Source organism: Carcharhinus amblyrhynchos, chromosome 5 (genome assembly GCF_965287045.1).
Source record: "Carcharhinus amblyrhynchos chromosome 5, sCarAmb.v2.hapA, whole genome shotgun sequence".
NCBI classification, from domain to species: Eukaryota; Metazoa; Chordata; class Chondrichthyes; order Carcharhiniformes; family Carcharhinidae; genus Carcharhinus; species Carcharhinus amblyrhynchos.
Genome location: NC_137328.1, coordinates 74,399,534 through 74,416,921, shown reverse-complemented (window position 1 = coordinate 74,416,921; position 17,388 = coordinate 74,399,534). Strand labels below are relative to the sequence as shown.

Here is a 17,388-nt window from a genome sequence, read left to right as displayed (position 1 = left end):
ATTGCCCACTGGGGGAAGGCTAGGAGCTCCAAGGTCACAGAGGGGAGAATGTTCCAACTCTGAAGGGGCCTTCAAATTGAACCCCTGCCACCCTTCCCTTCCTGCCCAATCTGGAAGAAAGTTTTTTTCCTTATTTCCTACACTACCCACTCCTGCCAGCCTAAAAATTGAGGCTGGACAGGAAAAGACCTTTAAGTGATGTATGAAGAGAGATGAGTGAAACAGTCCACAAGGTTATCCATCCTGGGCCCCTACACTCTCCCAGCAACCAGTGTCCCCATGAGTCTGGACACAGGCAACCTGACATCATTCCTGATCCCGCACACCATCTCAATGGGCTCTCGACCATTGCGATACCCTTGCCACGGTGGGCACAGAGAGCATAAGTGTGGTGCGAGGGGGTCCCCCTTTCAGAACCCTTGAAGCACAGACATGAGTGCACCCGGACAACTGGTGCAATGACTTCCAGGAGTGGCTTGCAGTTCAGACAGATGGTGGAGAAACATTTGACGAACTCCCTTAATTGGGGTGGCAGCTGCCAAGCCTGGTTCTTGTTACTGTTAAGGGGGCCTGGGATGGAATGTCAGCAATAAACCAGCAGACAGATGGCAGGGTGATGTTAATGGGTTGGTACTTGACCTAATACGGAACCCCAGCAGGTAGTGGAGATGCACACAACACAGGTCCCAAGCCATTGGCAACTCCACACTGGCGCAATATCACCGCCTCCCCTACTACCACCACCACCCACCCACCCATCAAAGTCCCTCAGCCCATTCTGTACCATGGCAGCAACTGAGACCGCTGCCCTGCAGCCCGGGGGTTAATGCTCATTTTGCTCATCTCTCTGCTACTGCTGCATCTGAGCCATGTTTTTAAGGAGCAGTAGTAATTTGTGCCAGTATGATGTCACATCAGAGAGATGAGAAGCATGCATGCCAGACTCGCCAATGATATTGAAATCCTGCCAAATTCATACTAAGTTTTACTCGTAATAATGTTTCGCGCCCTTTCTGGATGCGATGCAGTTTGCACCGTTCGTTCGGGGCTGGGAAGATAGCAAACGTTCGGTGCTGGATGCGAATTAGATATTTTGACTCATTCTACCTTCCCAGCTGATTGCTGGGCGCAGCGAAGTGGTAATGTTACACCCAATGCAAATTCATGGTACAATTTTAAAAGGGAGTTCAAGAGCAGAGTGACATTGAGAGAGTGCTTTACATCTGCAAATCTTTGGTAGTACAAGTTGCTGTGAAAGCATTTGGGATTCATGCCTTTATAAATAGAATATAAACAGGGATGTTATACTAAACCTTTAGACATGAATATTAATTGTGTCCAGTTGTAACTATCACCCATAAGCGTTGAAGAAGTTTCAGGAGACATGGTCCCCCATGCAGTAAGGGAAGTTAGGTGGGTGTGTATTAAAAGTGTTCAAAATTATGTGGAGTTTCAATCATGTAAGCCAGGACAAACGGTTTCCATTAATGGGTCAGTTGATAACCAGATAATACATTTGAAATAATTGGCAAATAACCAGTAGGGAGAATCTATTTGTGCAGCATATTATTAGAATCTGAAATGCACTGTCTGTAAGGTCAGTAGAAGCTGACTCAGTAATAACTTTCATAGGGCATTGGATATGTACTTGAAAATAAAAGGCAGTGTTCTGCGGAAATGGCACAATTCTTTCAGTGAATCACGACAATAGGCCACATTGGTTTCCACCTGTCTTGTAAGATTCTACATCACTTCTGACAAAGTTAAACATCATCCCATTACAAAATATTCTGTGATACAATAGTGCAGGAAGCACATCATTGAAAGTAACTTTTTTTTCCTACGTGTTCATACTAGCAAAAATGATCTTAGAACAAAGATCTGATTTAGGAATGTCAATCTGCTTAAGGTCCCAGAGCTATATTTCTGTTACTTCAATAATTTTATCCAGCATGGAACATGGTTTCGTTCATACAAAATTAATATTTTATGTTGGTCAATAACAAGAAAGTTAGGTAAAGGAGAACCAGTGGACGTGACTTATTTAGATTTCCAGAAGCCTTTGACAAGCTGCCACATAGGAGACTTAAATAAGTCAAGTGCCCATGGTGTTATGGGTAAGATCCTGGCATGGATAGAGGATTGGCTGACTGGCAGAAGCCAGAGAGTAGGGATAAAAGGGTCTTCTTCAGGATGGCAGCTGGTGACCAGTGGTGTGCCTCAGGGGTCGATGCTGGGACCATAACTTTTCACAATATACATTAACAATTTGGAGGAAAGAATTGAAGGCACTTTGCTAAGTTTGCAGATAATACAAAGATATATCGAGGGACAGATAGAATTCAGGAAGCCTGGGGAGCTACAGAAGGACTTGGACAGGTTAGGAGACTGGGCAAAGAAGTGACAGATGGAATACAATGTGGAAAAGTGTGAGATTATGCGTTTAAAGGAGGAGTGGAGACACAGACTATTTTCTAAATGGGAAAATGCTTAGGAAATCAGAAGCACAAAGGGACATGGGAGTCGTTGTTCAAGATACTCTTAAGGTTAACGTGTAGGTTCAGTCAGCAGTTAGGAAGGCAAATGCAATGTTAGCATTCATGACGAGAGGGCTAGAGTAATAAGAACATAAATAGGAGCAGGAGTAGACCATCTAGCCTTTTGAGCCTGCCCCGCCATTCAATAAGATCATGGCTGATCTGTCGTGGCTCAGTTCCACATTCCCGCCCTCTCCCCATAACCCTTAATCCCCTCTCTTATCAAAAACCCATCAACCCGCGTCTTAAAAATATTTAGCGAGGTAGCCTCCACCATTTCAACGGGCAGAGAATTCCAGAGATTCACCACCCTTTGAGTGAAGAAGTTCCTCCTCAACTCCGTTCTAAACCGCTCCCCCCTTTATCTTGAGGCTGTGCCCCCTAGTCCTACTATCCTTTCTGAGCGGGAAGAGTCTCTCCACCTCTATCCTATCCATCCCATTCATCATCTTATACGTCTCAATGAGATCTCCCCTCATTCTTCTAAACTCTAATGAGTACAAGCCTAGTTTATTCAGCCTCTCCTCATAGCTCAACCCCCTCAACTCCGGCATCAGCCTAGTAAACCTCCTCTGTACTCCCTCCAAGGCCAAAATATCCTTGCGTAAGTACGGCGCCCAAAACTGCACACAGTACTCAAGTTGCGGCCTCACCAATGCCCTATACAGCCGCAGCAAGACCTCCCTACTTTTATATTCAATCCCCCTCGCTATGAAGGCCAGCATCCCATTAGCCTTCCTGACCACCTGCTGCACCTGCAAGCTGGGTTTTTGTGACTCATGCACAAGGACCCCAAGGTCCCTCTGCACCGTCGCCTGCTGCAGTTTTTCGCCACATAAGTAATAAACCTTCCTACCATTATTCCTACCAAAGTGGACCACCTCGCACTTGCCGACATTAAATTCCATTTGCCATTTCCTGGCCCATTCGCCCAGCCTATCTAGATCCTTCTGTAGACTCTCCACACCCTCCGCACAATTTGCCGTTCCACCAATCTTGGTGTCATCAGCAAATTTCGACACCATACACTCGGTTCCCTCCTCCAGATCATCTATATAAGTGGTAAATAGCTGAGGCCCCAGCACCGACCCCTGGGGCACTCCACTAGTCACCATCGGCCAATCCGAATAGCACCCATTGACCCCTACTCTCTGCCTCCTATTTGACAACCAATCCTCTATCCACGCTAACACCCTACCCCCAACTCCATGTCCCCTGACCTTCTGCAATAACCTCTTGTGAGGTACCTTGTCAAATGCCTTCTGAAAATCAAGAAAGACCACATCCACCGGCTCTCCTCTATCCACCGCCCTAGACACAACCTCATAGAACTCCAGTAAATTTGTCAGACACGACTTCCCTTTAACGAAACCGTGCTGCGTCTCCTCTATTAAGCAATTCCTCTCAAGATGCCTCGCTATTTCCTCCTTGATGACGGATTCTAACATTTTACCTACAACAGACGTTAAACTAACCGGCCTATAATTCCCTGCCTTTTGCCTGCCACCCTTCTTAAACAACGGCGTAACATTAGCCGCTTTCCAATCTTCCGGCACCTCTCCGGAATCCAGCGACGTCTGGAAAATAACCACCAAGGCATCCACTATCACCTCCGCCATTTCTTTCAGAACCCTTGGATGCATTCCATCCGGTCCTGGCGACTTGTCCACAATCAGCCCCTCCAGTCTGTCGAGCACCTCCTCTCTAGTAACAGTAATGTCATTAAGACCCTCCAGTCCTACCACCTTTCCATCTCTAACACCCGGCAAATTATTCACGTCCTCCTCCGTGAAGACAGAAGCAAAAAAGTTATTCAGGACCTCAGCCATATCCCCATCCCCTACCACTAAGTCCCCCTTCTCATCCTCTAAGGGACCAACATTCACCTAGCCAGCCTCTTCCTTTTTATATATTTATAAAAACTCTTGCTATCCTTTTTTATATTAAGTGCTAGCCCAGCTTCATAGTTTCTCCTACCCTTCTTCATCAACTTCTTTGTCAATCTTTGTTGACATTTAAACCTCTCCCAATCCTCTTCTCGCCCACTACTCTTAGCTATTCTAAACGCCTCCGCTTTTAATTTAACACTTTCCTTCACCTCCTTCATTATCCACAGCTTATTACCTCTCCTCCTACTGTCCTTATTGACCATCGGAATAAATTTCCGCTGAGCACCAAGAAAGATCTCCTTAAAGATCCTCCACTGCTCCTCAGCAGACCTACCTTCCAACGCGCTCCCCCAGTCCACATTTGCCAATTCTTCTCTCATCCTACGGTACTCCCCTCTGTTCAAACAAAGGACGCGTGTCCGGGAACCCACTTTCTCCTCCTCCATCTGCACCAGAAACTCCACCATACAATGATCACTCTCCCCAAGAGGATCCTTCACCGCAAGGTCCCTAATTCTACCCGCCGCATTACATAACACCAGATCCAAGATAGCTCGCTCCCTCGTCGGCTCCTACACACACTGTTCCAAGAAACTATCCCACAAGAGCAGGAATGTACTTCTGAGGCTGTATCAGGCTCTGATCAGACTCCATTTGGAGTATTGTGAGCAATTTTGAGCCCCTTATCTAAGGAAGGATGTGCAGGCCGTGAAAAGTGTCCAGAGGAGGTTCACAAGAATAATCTCTAGAATGAAAAGCTTATCGTATGAGGAAGGGTTGAGGACTCTGGGTCTGTACTCATTAGAAGAATGAGGGGGGATCTTATTGAAACTTACAGGATACTGTGAGGCCTGGATAGAGTGGGTGTGGAAAGGATGTTTCCCCTAGTAGGAAAAACTCAAACCAGAGGGCACAATCTCAGCCTAAAGGGATAATTTTTTTAAGACATAGATGAGGAATTTCTTCAGCTACAGAGTGGTGAATCTGTAGAATGCTTTGTCACAGAAGGCTGTGGAGACCAGGTCATTGAGTGTCTTTAAGATAAATAGGCTCTTGATTAATAAGTCGGGGGTTATGGGGAAAAGGCAGGAGAATGGGGATGAGAAAAATATTGGCCATGATTGAATGGCTGAGCAGACTCAATGGGATGCATGGCCTAATTCTGCTTCTATGTCTTACGGTCTTATAATTTAAGTCATCATAGTACAAACCAATATCCTTTATGAAAATCCTAATCAAGTGGAAAAATATGGCAGATGGAGTTCATCATGGACATACGTAATGTTATCCACTTTGAACCCAAGAAAGATAGATTGGAATATTTTTACATGATGAAAACAATGTATAAAAAAACCATTTAAAAAACTCTGGAATTAAGAATCCATTGATACCATGAAACCATTGTCGATTGTTGGAAAAACCCATCTGGTTCACTAATGTCCTTTGGGAAAGGAAATCTGCCGTCCTTACCTGGTCTGGCCTACATATGATGCCAGAGCCACAGAATGTGGTTGACTCTCAACTGCCCTCCAAGGACAACTAGGGATGGGCAATAAATGCTGGCTAGCCAGTGATACCGATGTCCCATTACTGAAATTTTTAAAAAACCATGAACTATATAGGAACAAAAAGGGGAGTTCAAGTACACAAATAATTGAAAGCCAGAAGAGAGATAGAAAATGTAATGGAGGGCTAGTAGAGCATCTCAAGAAGCTTGGCATACAAAGGGCATGTGGTTATGCTTCATCTGTATAGGGTCTTAATCAACCTCACCCAAAGTGTTTGATTCTGGGCATTGCACCTTCGAAAAAATATATTGGCCTTGTAGTGGGCCTAACGCAAATCCACCAGAGGCCAGGTCTTAAGAATTTTGAATTATGAGGATTGGTTGAATAAACTTGGTTTGTATTCCTAGCGTGCAGAAGATTGAGTGATTGTACGATTGAGGTTTTAAAAATGTTACAAGTGTTTGACAGATTAGATGCAGAAAAACTATTTCCTCTAGTGGGGCAGTCAAGAATGGGGAAACATAAAATTAGAGCTAGGCCATTCAGGATCACAATTTAAGTTTATTTTTTGGTGTCACAAGTAGGTTTACATTAACACTGCAATGAAGTTACTGTGAAAATCCCCTAGTCTCCATACTCCGGCGGCTGTTCAGATGCACTGAGGGAGAATTTAGCATGGCCAATGCACCAAACCAGCACATTTTTCAGACTGAGGGGGGAAACCAAAACACCCTGAGGAAACTCATGCAGACGTGGGGAGAAAATGCAAACTCCACACAGACTGACTCAAACCAGGCCCCTAGTGCTGTGAGGCAGCAGTGCTATCCACTGTGCAACCCTACTGTGGAATTAAAATATTTGAAGTTTTAAGACTGCAATCAATAGATTTTGCAGCATAACATAAGCACGTGGTGCAATAGCAGGTTGATGGAGCGAAGGTACCAATCAGCTATCATCTAAGTTAGCGCTGAAATAGGTTTGAGAAACTGATTGGCTTACTCATATCCCTGCATTCTAACCACATTTTGTAAATGTGTGAGCTGCTGCACTCCAATGGAAATAGGCATATCATGTTTACCGACACCTCAAACTCATAACCTATACTCATTAGTTTGCACGTTACAAGAGCCAACACAAGATCTTAGAGTGGGAATGGGGGAATTCAGCAGAAGTTATATTACAAATTTAAATCTATAAATTGAGCCTTTAAAGTAAAATTTTAAAATTCATTTGTGGGGTTTAATTGTCATTTACAAGGCCAGTGTTTATTACTGGTCCCTAATTGCACTTGAGCTGTGGTCCATGTGTTGCAAGTGTACCCAAATTGTTGTTAGGGAGGGAGTTCCAGGATTTTTATCCAGTGACATCGTAGGATTGGTGATATATTTCCAAGACAGGATGTTATGCACTTATAAGTATTTTTATGGTCTGCTGCCCTTATTTTTCTGGGTGATACAGTTAGCGGTTTTGACTGGTGCTATTGAAAGAGCCTAGGCAAGTTGCTGCTGTGATTTTGTAGTTGATAAACTATATTGCAGCTCTTGTTATTGCAAATCCTCCTCATTATCATCTGTAGAACTGCTGTCCCAATTTTGGCACAAGTCCCCAAACATTTGTGAGGAGAACTTTACAGGGTCAACAGGTGGGAAAGGGGATGTACCTTTGTTGTTTTGGGCACTAGGTCAATGTCGACAGGTCCCTCCAATTTTATTATTCTTTGACTTCTCTGTAGCTGTTCTGATACAGCTTGAGAGGGTTTTTAGGCCAACTGAAAAAACAGTCAACCACATCATTGTGGGCCAAAAATGCTGGATCAGGGTATGACAGCAAATTTCCTTCACTAAAGGACATTAGTTTTTTTTTAATGACAATTCAGTAGTTTCGTGATCGCCATGACTGAGACTTGCTTTTTATTCTAGATTTTATTAACCAATTGAATTTAAATTCCAATAGCTGCCATGATGGGATTTGAATTTGCTTTACTGGAGTATTAGTCCAGGCCTCAAGATTACTAAAGGACATGAGATTTTTCACGACAGTTTGGAATGAAGTGGTGGATCTCATTCTTCAGCTGCTCAAATTGCTGGTTTTACCATATCTCAGGAATACAATGTTCTGTGCCAGACATTAAACCATAAGAAGCATTGTCTTGGACACTGTTCAGTATAGTTTACCAAAAAATATCTTGAGGAATGAACTAGAAATAAAAACATTAAATATTGGAAATTCACAGCAGGCCTAGCAGCATCTATAGCAAAAGGAAAGAGTGCAACAATACTTCTGATCTGTTGCTTATTTCCAGCATTTTCTAAAATTTCAGATTCACAACACCTGTTGCTTTCTGCTTTTGTACACAATCTAAGGTTGTGTTCATTTGAATTTAATATGTTAAGGGAAGATCTGACCAGAGTTTTAAGGTACTCGGGGACTGATAACACAGGTAGATAGAAACTATTTTGACTGGTTAGGAAATCTAAGGTGAGGCAATCTAGTTTAAAACTCAGAACCGGATGTTATTACCCTATTACTTTCCCAAACAAAGAGGGGTAGAAGTTGGGAACTCTCTTCTGTAAATGGCAGTTGGTTCTAAACTAATTATTAATATTAAATTTAAAGTTGATAGAATTTTGGTAACCAAACATCATAAGAGATATAGGGCAAAGGCTGCTATGTGGAACAAAATGGAAAAATGCTGGAAAATCTCAGCAGGCCTGAAAGCATTTGTGAAGAAAGAATGGAGCCAACTTTTCGAGTCTCAATGATCCCTTTGTCAGAGCTCCAGTTACGTGGAGTTTTGTCACAGGTTTGTCACAATCTCATTTGAATCGGATTGGCTGCAAGAGGCTCAATGGCCTCCTCCTATTTCTGTGTCTCACCTCATTGCTCAATTTAGAAATTACAGTCTCTTTTGACCCTTTCAAGAATTTAACTAATTGTATTTCAATTTTCAGAGTATTACATATTAAATCTAAAAGTTGTCTCTGTTCATCCAGACCCTTCAGTTTCTTTCCATTCAGTGTTTAGCATGTTTTATTTTCCCCCCCAAATTGAGTGACTTCATGTTCAGGCTTTATCTTCTGCTACCTTTACCCATTTGTTTGCTTCAGAAAGAAATAGCAAAAATTACTTTTGTTTAATAAATCTTTGCTTATTTGGCCTATATGTTTTAAAATGTTCATTAATTATACATGCAGGAGAGCCTGCCAATTGTAGACAAGTATATTAAAATTCATGACAATATTAAAGTACGAATATTGAGTACGAATTGCTCTTGTCAGCACTGGCGTAGTAGCGTATTTTACAATAGTAATAGACAGGCATCTTATAGACCTCATGTTAGCCAATTACGAAGCATCATTGATGGAAATTAGGAAGAAGGTTATGTATAAGGCAGGGATTCCCAAACTGGGTTCTGATTTATTGCATAATCCTTTGCCTAGTTTGATCTCCGCAAGTGCATCACCCCATACTTCTCTGAATTGAAGCCCATTTGCCACATTTTTTCACCTGACCATTAATATAGTATGTACTTTGAGGTAATTGTAATATAATGTGGATGTAAAGTTGCCTTTTTTAAAAATGTTTCATAGTTGTCTATCAAAGATCATTGTTTTCATACATGGTATTGAGTCAGTCATTCCTATTTGTCCTGAGTACGGCTCCTAATCTAAGTGAGACTCCACAAGGGACGCTCACGCCTTCACGGTATTCATAGGAGTCCTTGAAGAGGAAACACAGCTCCGTATCTAGCTCCTTGCTGACCTGCAATAAGTAGTTCTTAAAGAACATGACCCACGAGGTATCTACCTGCCTGTGATTACATATGGGAGTGTTTTGGCAGCTGTGTGCAGGCTGCCCCTGATACAACTCAGACATCCTTCAAAATGGGAAGTATAGAGGAGACTCCCATTAGAAGGCACATTTTCCCAAGATAATATCCAAGAAATGTAGGGCTCAACATACTGATACAGTCTCCTGATTGATTAAATTACATAGTACTGAGAAATGTAGAGGAAGTATGAAACCACAGAGTGACTGTCTACAAATCTCTGAAGATAGCAGGACAATTGATCAATGGTTAAGAAGGCATATGGAATCCTTTTGTTTACTGGCTGAGGAATTGAATACAAGAGCAGGGAGGTTATGTTGGAACTATACAAAACTTTAGGCCACAACCTGAGTACACCATGTGGTTCTGGTCCCTTCATCACAGGAAGGATGTAATTGCATTAGAAGGGTACAGAGGAAATTTACAAGGATGTTGCCAGGAATGAAAAATTTTAAAGTGTAATTGGAAAGATCAGATACTCTAGGGCTGTTCTTCTATAAAAAGAAAAGGATGAGGGGGATTTAATTGAGACGTGCAACATCGAGGTCTTGTATTGAGTAGATGGGAAGGGCATTTTTACTTTAGCAGCAGTCAGTGATTTGTTTGACTTATTGTCATGTATTAGCATGTGAAAAGTATTTTTTCTTGTGTGCTAAACAGACAAAACATACTATAAATAGGGAAGGAAAGGAGAGAGTGCAGAATATAGTGTTACAGTCATAACTAGGGTGTAGAGAAAGATCAACTTAATGCGAGTTAGGTCCATTCAAAAGTCTAATAGCAGCAGGGAAGAAGTTTTTGAGTCGTTATGTTATGTGTCCTCAGATTTTTGTATCTTTTTCCTGATGGAAGAAGGTGGAAGAGTGTATGTCCGGGGTGCGTGGGTTGCTTAATTATGCTGGTTGCTTTTCCAAGGCAGCGGCAAGTACAGACAATATCAGTGGATGGGGGACTGGTTTAAGTGTTGGATTGAGCTTCTTCATTCATGACCCTTTGTAGTTTTTTGCGGTCTTGGACAGAGCAGGAGCCATATCAAGCTGTCGTACAACTGGAAAGAATGTTTTTATGATGCATCCATAGAAGTTGATGAGAATTGTAGCGGACATGCCAAAGTTCCTTAGTCTCTTGGGAAAGTAGAAGCATTGGTGGACTTTCTTAACTGTAGCATCCACTTGGAAGGATCAGGACAAGTTATTGGTGATCTGGACACTTAAAGACTTGAAGCTGTCAACAATTTCTACTTCATCCCCATTGGTGTAGACAGGAGCATGTCTTCCACTACACTTTCTGAAATCAATGACAATTTCCTTTGTTTTGTTGACATTGAAGGAGAGATTATTGTCGTTGGATCAGTTCACCAGATTCTCTATCTCTTTCCTGTACTTTATCTCGTCATTGTTTGAGATCCGATCCACATTGTTGGTGTCACCAGCAAATCAAATTGGAGGGGAATTTGGTTATACAGTCAGAGGTGTATAATGAATATAGTAAGGGGCTGAGGACACAGCCTTACGGAGTACTGGTGTTGAGGATGATCGTGGAGGAGGTGGTATTGCCTATTCTTACTGACTGCAGTCTGTGGGTTAGGAAGTCCAGGATTCGGTTGCAGACGGAGGAGCCAAGGCCCAGGCCACGAAGTTTGGAGATGAGTCTTGTAGGAATAATGGTGTTAAAGGCTGAACTGTAGCTTATGATTAGGAGTCTGACATAAGTGTCTTTGTTATCTAGGTGTTTCAGGGTTGAGTGTAGAGCCAGGGAGATGGCGTTTGTTGTGGACCTGTTATGGCGATTGGCAAACTAGTGGATCCAGGCAGTCTGGGAGGCAGGAATTGATTCATGCTATGACTAACCTTTTGAAGCACTTCATAATGATGGGTGTCAGAGTCACCGGACAATAGTCATTAAGACCCGCTGCTTGGCTTTTCTTTGGTACCGGGATGATGGACATCTTCTTGAAGGAGGTAGGGACCTCAATTGTTGTAAAGAGAGGTTGAAGATGTCTGCGAATACCCCCACCAGATGGTCTGTGCAGGACCTGAGTGCTCGTCTGGGTACCCATCTGGGCCAATTGCTTTCCATAGGTTGACTTTTGAGAAGGCTGCTCTAATGTTGGCAGTGGTGACCTTGGATACAGGTTTCTACAAGGTTCCAGGTTAGAAGATGTGCTCTCACTGATGTCTTGCTCAAAATGGACATAGAATGCGTTGAGCTCATCAGGGAGGGGTCGATTAGAGTGGGTGATTTTATCTGCCTTCATCTTGTGGCCTGGAATGTCTTTCAGACCTTGCCATTGTTGGCGGGAGTCTGTTCTACCTTATTCCAGCATTGTTCTTTGGCACCTTTGATGGATCCCCTTAGATCGTATATCTGACTTTCTTGTATAGGTCAGTGTTGCCTGGACTTCAGCAGGTGTTGGATATCCCTGTTCATCCATGGTTTCCAGTTAGAAAACATGAGGATTTGCTTCTTTGGCACACAGTCTTCTACACACTAATGAAGTCAGTTACTGTAGTGGCATACTCATTCAGGCTGGTCTCAGAGTTTTTAAATACTGACCAGTCTACTGACTCCAAGCAGTCTTGTAGGAGATCATCTGATTCTTCAGATCAACATTGCATGACTCTCTTTGATGGATTCTCCCATTTGTTTTTGCTTGTAAGCCAGGAGCAGGAGCATAGCCTTGTGGTCTGATTTACCAAAGTGTGGGCTGGCGATAGAGCAGTAGGCATTAATTGATACTTTTGTGTCGCCGTGGTCTAGTATGTTTGGCCCTCTGGTAGAACAGGAGATGTGTTGGTGATATCTTGGTAGAACGCTCTTGAGCTTGGCCTGATTGACGTCCCTGACCACGATGAACAAGGTCTCGGGATGTTTTGTCTCGAGGCAATTTGTAGTGGTGTATGTTTTGTCCCATGCGGTCTTCACATCCACGTGGGGTGGGATGTAAATTATTGTCAGGATAACAGAGGTGAACTCCCAAGGAAGGTAGTAAGGACAGCATTTTAGCGTCAGGTATTCTAGCTCCAGGGAGCAGAAACTCGCCACTGTAGCTATGTCTAGGCACCATGAGGTGTTGATTAGAAGGCAGATCTCACCTCCCCTAGTCTTGCCTAAAGCTGTTGTAGGGTCCATTCGACGGATTGAGAAGCCTTTGTTGTAGGGCACAGTCTGGTGAAGCAGGAATGAGCCACATCTTCGTGAAACAGAGTACACAGTAGTCTCTTAAGTTCCCATTGAATAGTGAACCTCGCCTTAAGTTCATCTAGCTTGTTTTTGAGCGATTAGACACTTGCTAGGAATTAACTAGGGAGGGGGGGCCTTTGGACTGTGTTGTTTCACTCTCAACGGCAAGTTTGCACGTTTTCCTCGCTTCCCAGGGTGACTGCTTCATTTCATGCCTTGGAGACAGTGAGATAGTAGTATGTGGCATTAAGGGTGTAAGTGTGTTCAATGAGGTTTTTCTCTGTGCTTGGTGTGTGGAAGGAGGATTTGTTGCCTTGCTTGCAGTTCCTGCATCAGTAGATGGGTCTACACAGTCAGGCGTTCTGGGTCGGACTGCAGTTTGGCTTTGGGGAACGGATGTCCACATCACGCTCCGGTGTGGACTGGTCGAGGGCCAGTAAGTAGATAACATCTCTGGGGTCGCTGTTGAGCTGATGTTCAGGTCCATGTGTTGGAACCCAAAGAGTCACTGCCAGGTCGGAGGATCTCTAGACACACAGTGGTTAGCACTGCTGCCTCACATTCGATTCCCGGTTTGGGTCACTATCTGTGTGGAATTTGCACATTCTTCCTGTGTCTGCATGGGTTTTCTCTGGGTGCTCCAGTTTCCTCCCACAGTCTGAAAGACATGCTGGTTTGGTGCTTTGACTGGAACAGGTGCCGGATTGTGGCGACTAGGGGAATTTCACAGTAAATTCGTTGTAGCGTTAATGTAAGCCTTACTTGTGACTAATAAATAGACTTACATTTTTTTAGATCTGCAAGTAAATTTAAAAGAGATTTGTTAGTGATTGTTAGGCTGTGGGAATTGATTTTTAGGAGTGTGGGATGACTATAGGAGGAGGATGGGGGGAACGGGGGGTTGCTTGGGGCCTGCATGAGTTACAGCTCTCTGGGCCAGAGGTGTTGGGGCTGGTGGGGTGGAGGCTCCAGCTCCAGATTTGCTTGTCTGGCCATCGGGTTCAGTGGAAGCTTAAGGAGGAGGGTGGGGAGAAAACCCCAGCCGCAGGGATGCAGGTCTGGTCAACAGAGATTGGCAGAGTGATGACCTCAACTTCCACAGCATTTTCCTGAGCTGAGGCTGGTACATACATGATGGGCCAAATGGCCTCTTCTTGCGCCATAAAGCTCCTATGATCGTCTAATTACAAATGCTAACCTCAAATTGATCTGTTCACAATAGCTCCCCAACATGGTTAATGTTTCCTTGGTTCATACATCAGTGATGCTGAATAACCTTGCAGAGGGATGTTCAGGCACTACGGCGACAGCCCTTGCTTCCACAATCTTGAGTGATTGACTAATCGACTCAGGCTGCAACCCATTTTTGGATGCCATGTTTCTTTAAATCCAATGTCTGGCACCACCCTAGCCTTTCAAGGCTTCTGTGCAAATTTTTTCGAAACAATGATCTGATAAACATGAATCCCTATTGAATTCTCCTCACTGGCAGTGCAAGGCTTGACAGACTTTGCAATATGCACATTGTTTACGCATCTTTTGACTGTGTTTCCCATTTGCTTTCAATCAGGCTGTGTGTCCATCAAATGGACTCCGTCTCTTAATTCCACGCCATAGTTGAATACACTAAGAAAAATGACTTTTGCTAAACAAAGACAATGTTTAATTTAGTAAGTCTCACTGAAAAGGGAAAACAATTATATAACTGAAATACCAGCTATGAATTCCAGTATAAAAAATTAAGTCTGAGAAAAACAGGGTTGCGTGATGACGCAATGCTGCCTTACATTGCTGCCTCACACCACCAAGGACCTGGGTTCGATTCCCAACTTGCCTGTACAGAGTCTGCACATTCTCCCCATCTCTAAGTGGGTTTCCTCCAGGTGCTCCAATTTCCTCCCACAGTCTGAAAGACATGCTGGTTAAATGCGTTGGCCATGCTAACTTCTCCCTCAGTTTACCTGAACAAGCACCGGAGTGTGGCAACTGGGGGATTTTTACTAATTTCATTGCAGTGTTAATGTAAGCCTACTTGTGACACAAATAAATAGTAAAATTACTGTTGATTAATTATTTGACTTAATCAAAGCACAATCACGCTTGGTTTTAAATCAAGGTCTGCAATGAAACTTTAAATATTCAATACTGGCTTAATGCAGGTTGTCTTAAAACCACGAACAAAGCATAAATGCATACAAAAATACCAAATTGAAATCATTTGTGGCTGCATGCTTACAATGAAATGTTTCCTGGGATTAGTATTGCCAGTGGTGGTAATGGTATCTGTAGAGTGAGATATTTTTCCGAGTTCTTGCTTTCTCTGTCTCTCTTTTTCTGTGTGCCAATAATGCACAGCCCCAGTGGAGGCTTAGTTGGAAAATTAGTCCCACCTTGTCACTTTGGAAAATGTTGACAATGTTCCTGAATAGCAATGGATGATATAACACTGGAAGATTTCATAGCATTTCAGAAGCTATAATTTTTATTGGACAGGTTAATACTTCTAATTCCATCCAATATGTTTTAGGGGTCAGGATCAAGAGTTGAACAAGATGCTGCTAGTGTGATGAGCTGTAGTAATTCCTACTCAGTTCCTCGAAGACTGACAAGTCACCTGGGTACCAAGGTAACCGAAGATTCCAGACTACAGGTCGCTACATTGCATTTTTCCTAATATGTCAATTTTAACAATGCTTTGGCTGTTTTATTAGTGTGTTTAGCTATTTCATTAACACATGCATGTTATACTTCTTACTGTGTCCTTTTGAAAATAATTACAAAATAGTGCTTTATGTAATGTTAATTGGCAATCATTACAGCAATGCTGAATAAATGAAAGGAAGAACTCAAAGATCATAAGTAAGGATTATATTTGAATCAAGCTTGCTGTCAAAAAGAATTCTAGCAAAAATCAACAGAACCCAAATTACCTTATCCAGCAATGATATGTTAAAGTACTTTTATATCGTAACCAACAAAATTTCAGGACAATATTTTACACACAGGGATGACTTCTGGCATTAATCTGAATGTTATTAATTCCATCAATATTTTGTCATATTACTTCTAAATCCACTTACAGAAATAGCATTGCTTGCTTTCCTGTAACTTGTTTGCTGGCTGTTACACTCATATTGTTTCCTTAAAGGTTTGATTTGTTATTGGTCTTTTAAAAAAATTGTTTACCATACAGTTATACAGTTAATCAAGACATTAGTGTAGCACCAGGAAATAGGACTAAACAATTGATCAGTAAATATTTAAATACATTAAGTTAAACCTTAAGATGTATTTATTGTAATGATATTGTGTAAATAATTCTTACCCTTTACAATATTTTCAAGTGAGTGGAATATGAATTACAACACAAGTGAGTAAACCAAAAGTACCTATGTGCTTCCCAATTAGAGATGTCAAGAATCTCAACTGCAGTTGAAACTAAATATCTCTGTCAGCAAGAGCATATGTTAGGTTGAACTGTTTTAAATAGAAGCAAAACTGGTGAACAGAATTCTTCCACCATCCATCATCACTCAATCAATTATTCTGCACTATGTGGCAGTTTCTAGCGAGAAAAGCCCCAGAGGTGCAGTGAACAAAATCCTGCTTTTCGTAGCCTCACCTGCCCTTTAAAGTTTGGTAGCGTTAATGGTGGCAACCTCACGTCGACAGTATATTTAATTTTAAAATCCAATGCCCTACCATGTTGATGTTTACATAATTCAGTTGTTCAGATTTTCTGGAGGGTGGGGGAGAAATCGCATTGGCTTTGATAATTAAATAGGAGAGCACTTGGAAATGCTTTTACAATTACACCTAGTTATTATCACCATTATCTTCCTTCGTTCTGTTCTTGTCCCCAGAGATACACGAAGCACACAAAGCAGATGCTTATATCTGTTTCTGTAGATAGACCAACAACCTGTAACAAAAACTTTCACCAGAGACTATAGCTTGAGAGATACCACTCCACATCAAGCATGACTGACCAGGAGACTTTCATGCTCTTGGTGCCTATGTAATGGAAAGATTTACAAATTGGTAATCAACCTGTTCAGTCATGTTATGAACTCAACTTCTGTAGCCAACAACTCCTGAAGTCTGACTTGAAACCAGAGCTTCCAGCTTAGAAGCATGGATAACATCCACTATGCCACAAGATTTCCCCTGTACTAGTATTGTTTAATAGAAAATTAAGCCCTAAACATCATCCATTTGTGGATCTATTCTGGAAACAAAATGCTATGCAAAAAAAGAAAAATTCTAGTTCACCTTAAGCTGTGGGTTCTAAACTTAAATGAATTTTAATTTATATGAAATTAGTATTTGCTATACATAATAATGAATTATGCTGATTATTTTTAAATTTCAAATCTGACTATTCATTTAATTAATTCTAGACCTCAAATGATTATATTAGTCTTAGATATGAATTATAATTA

General features: G+C 42.1%; 1 protein-coding gene across 6 annotated transcripts in view; it reads left to right on the top strand.

Annotated features, from left to right (window-relative positions):
• Positions 1 to 17,388, top strand: part of apc (APC regulator of WNT signaling pathway) — a 215,649-nt gene that overhangs the window by 160,578 nt on the left and 37,683 nt on the right. For 5 of the 6 annotated variants that reach the window (XM_080189006.1, XM_080189008.1, XM_080189010.1 and 2 more), the window contains one exon: positions 15,474 to 15,596. In XM_080189006.1, the coding sequence (XP_080045132.1) occupies positions 15,474 to 15,596 (123 nt within the window). The remainder of the gene's footprint in view (positions 1 to 15,473; positions 15,597 to 17,388) is intronic. The other variant, XM_080189009.1, reaches the window with a different exon arrangement.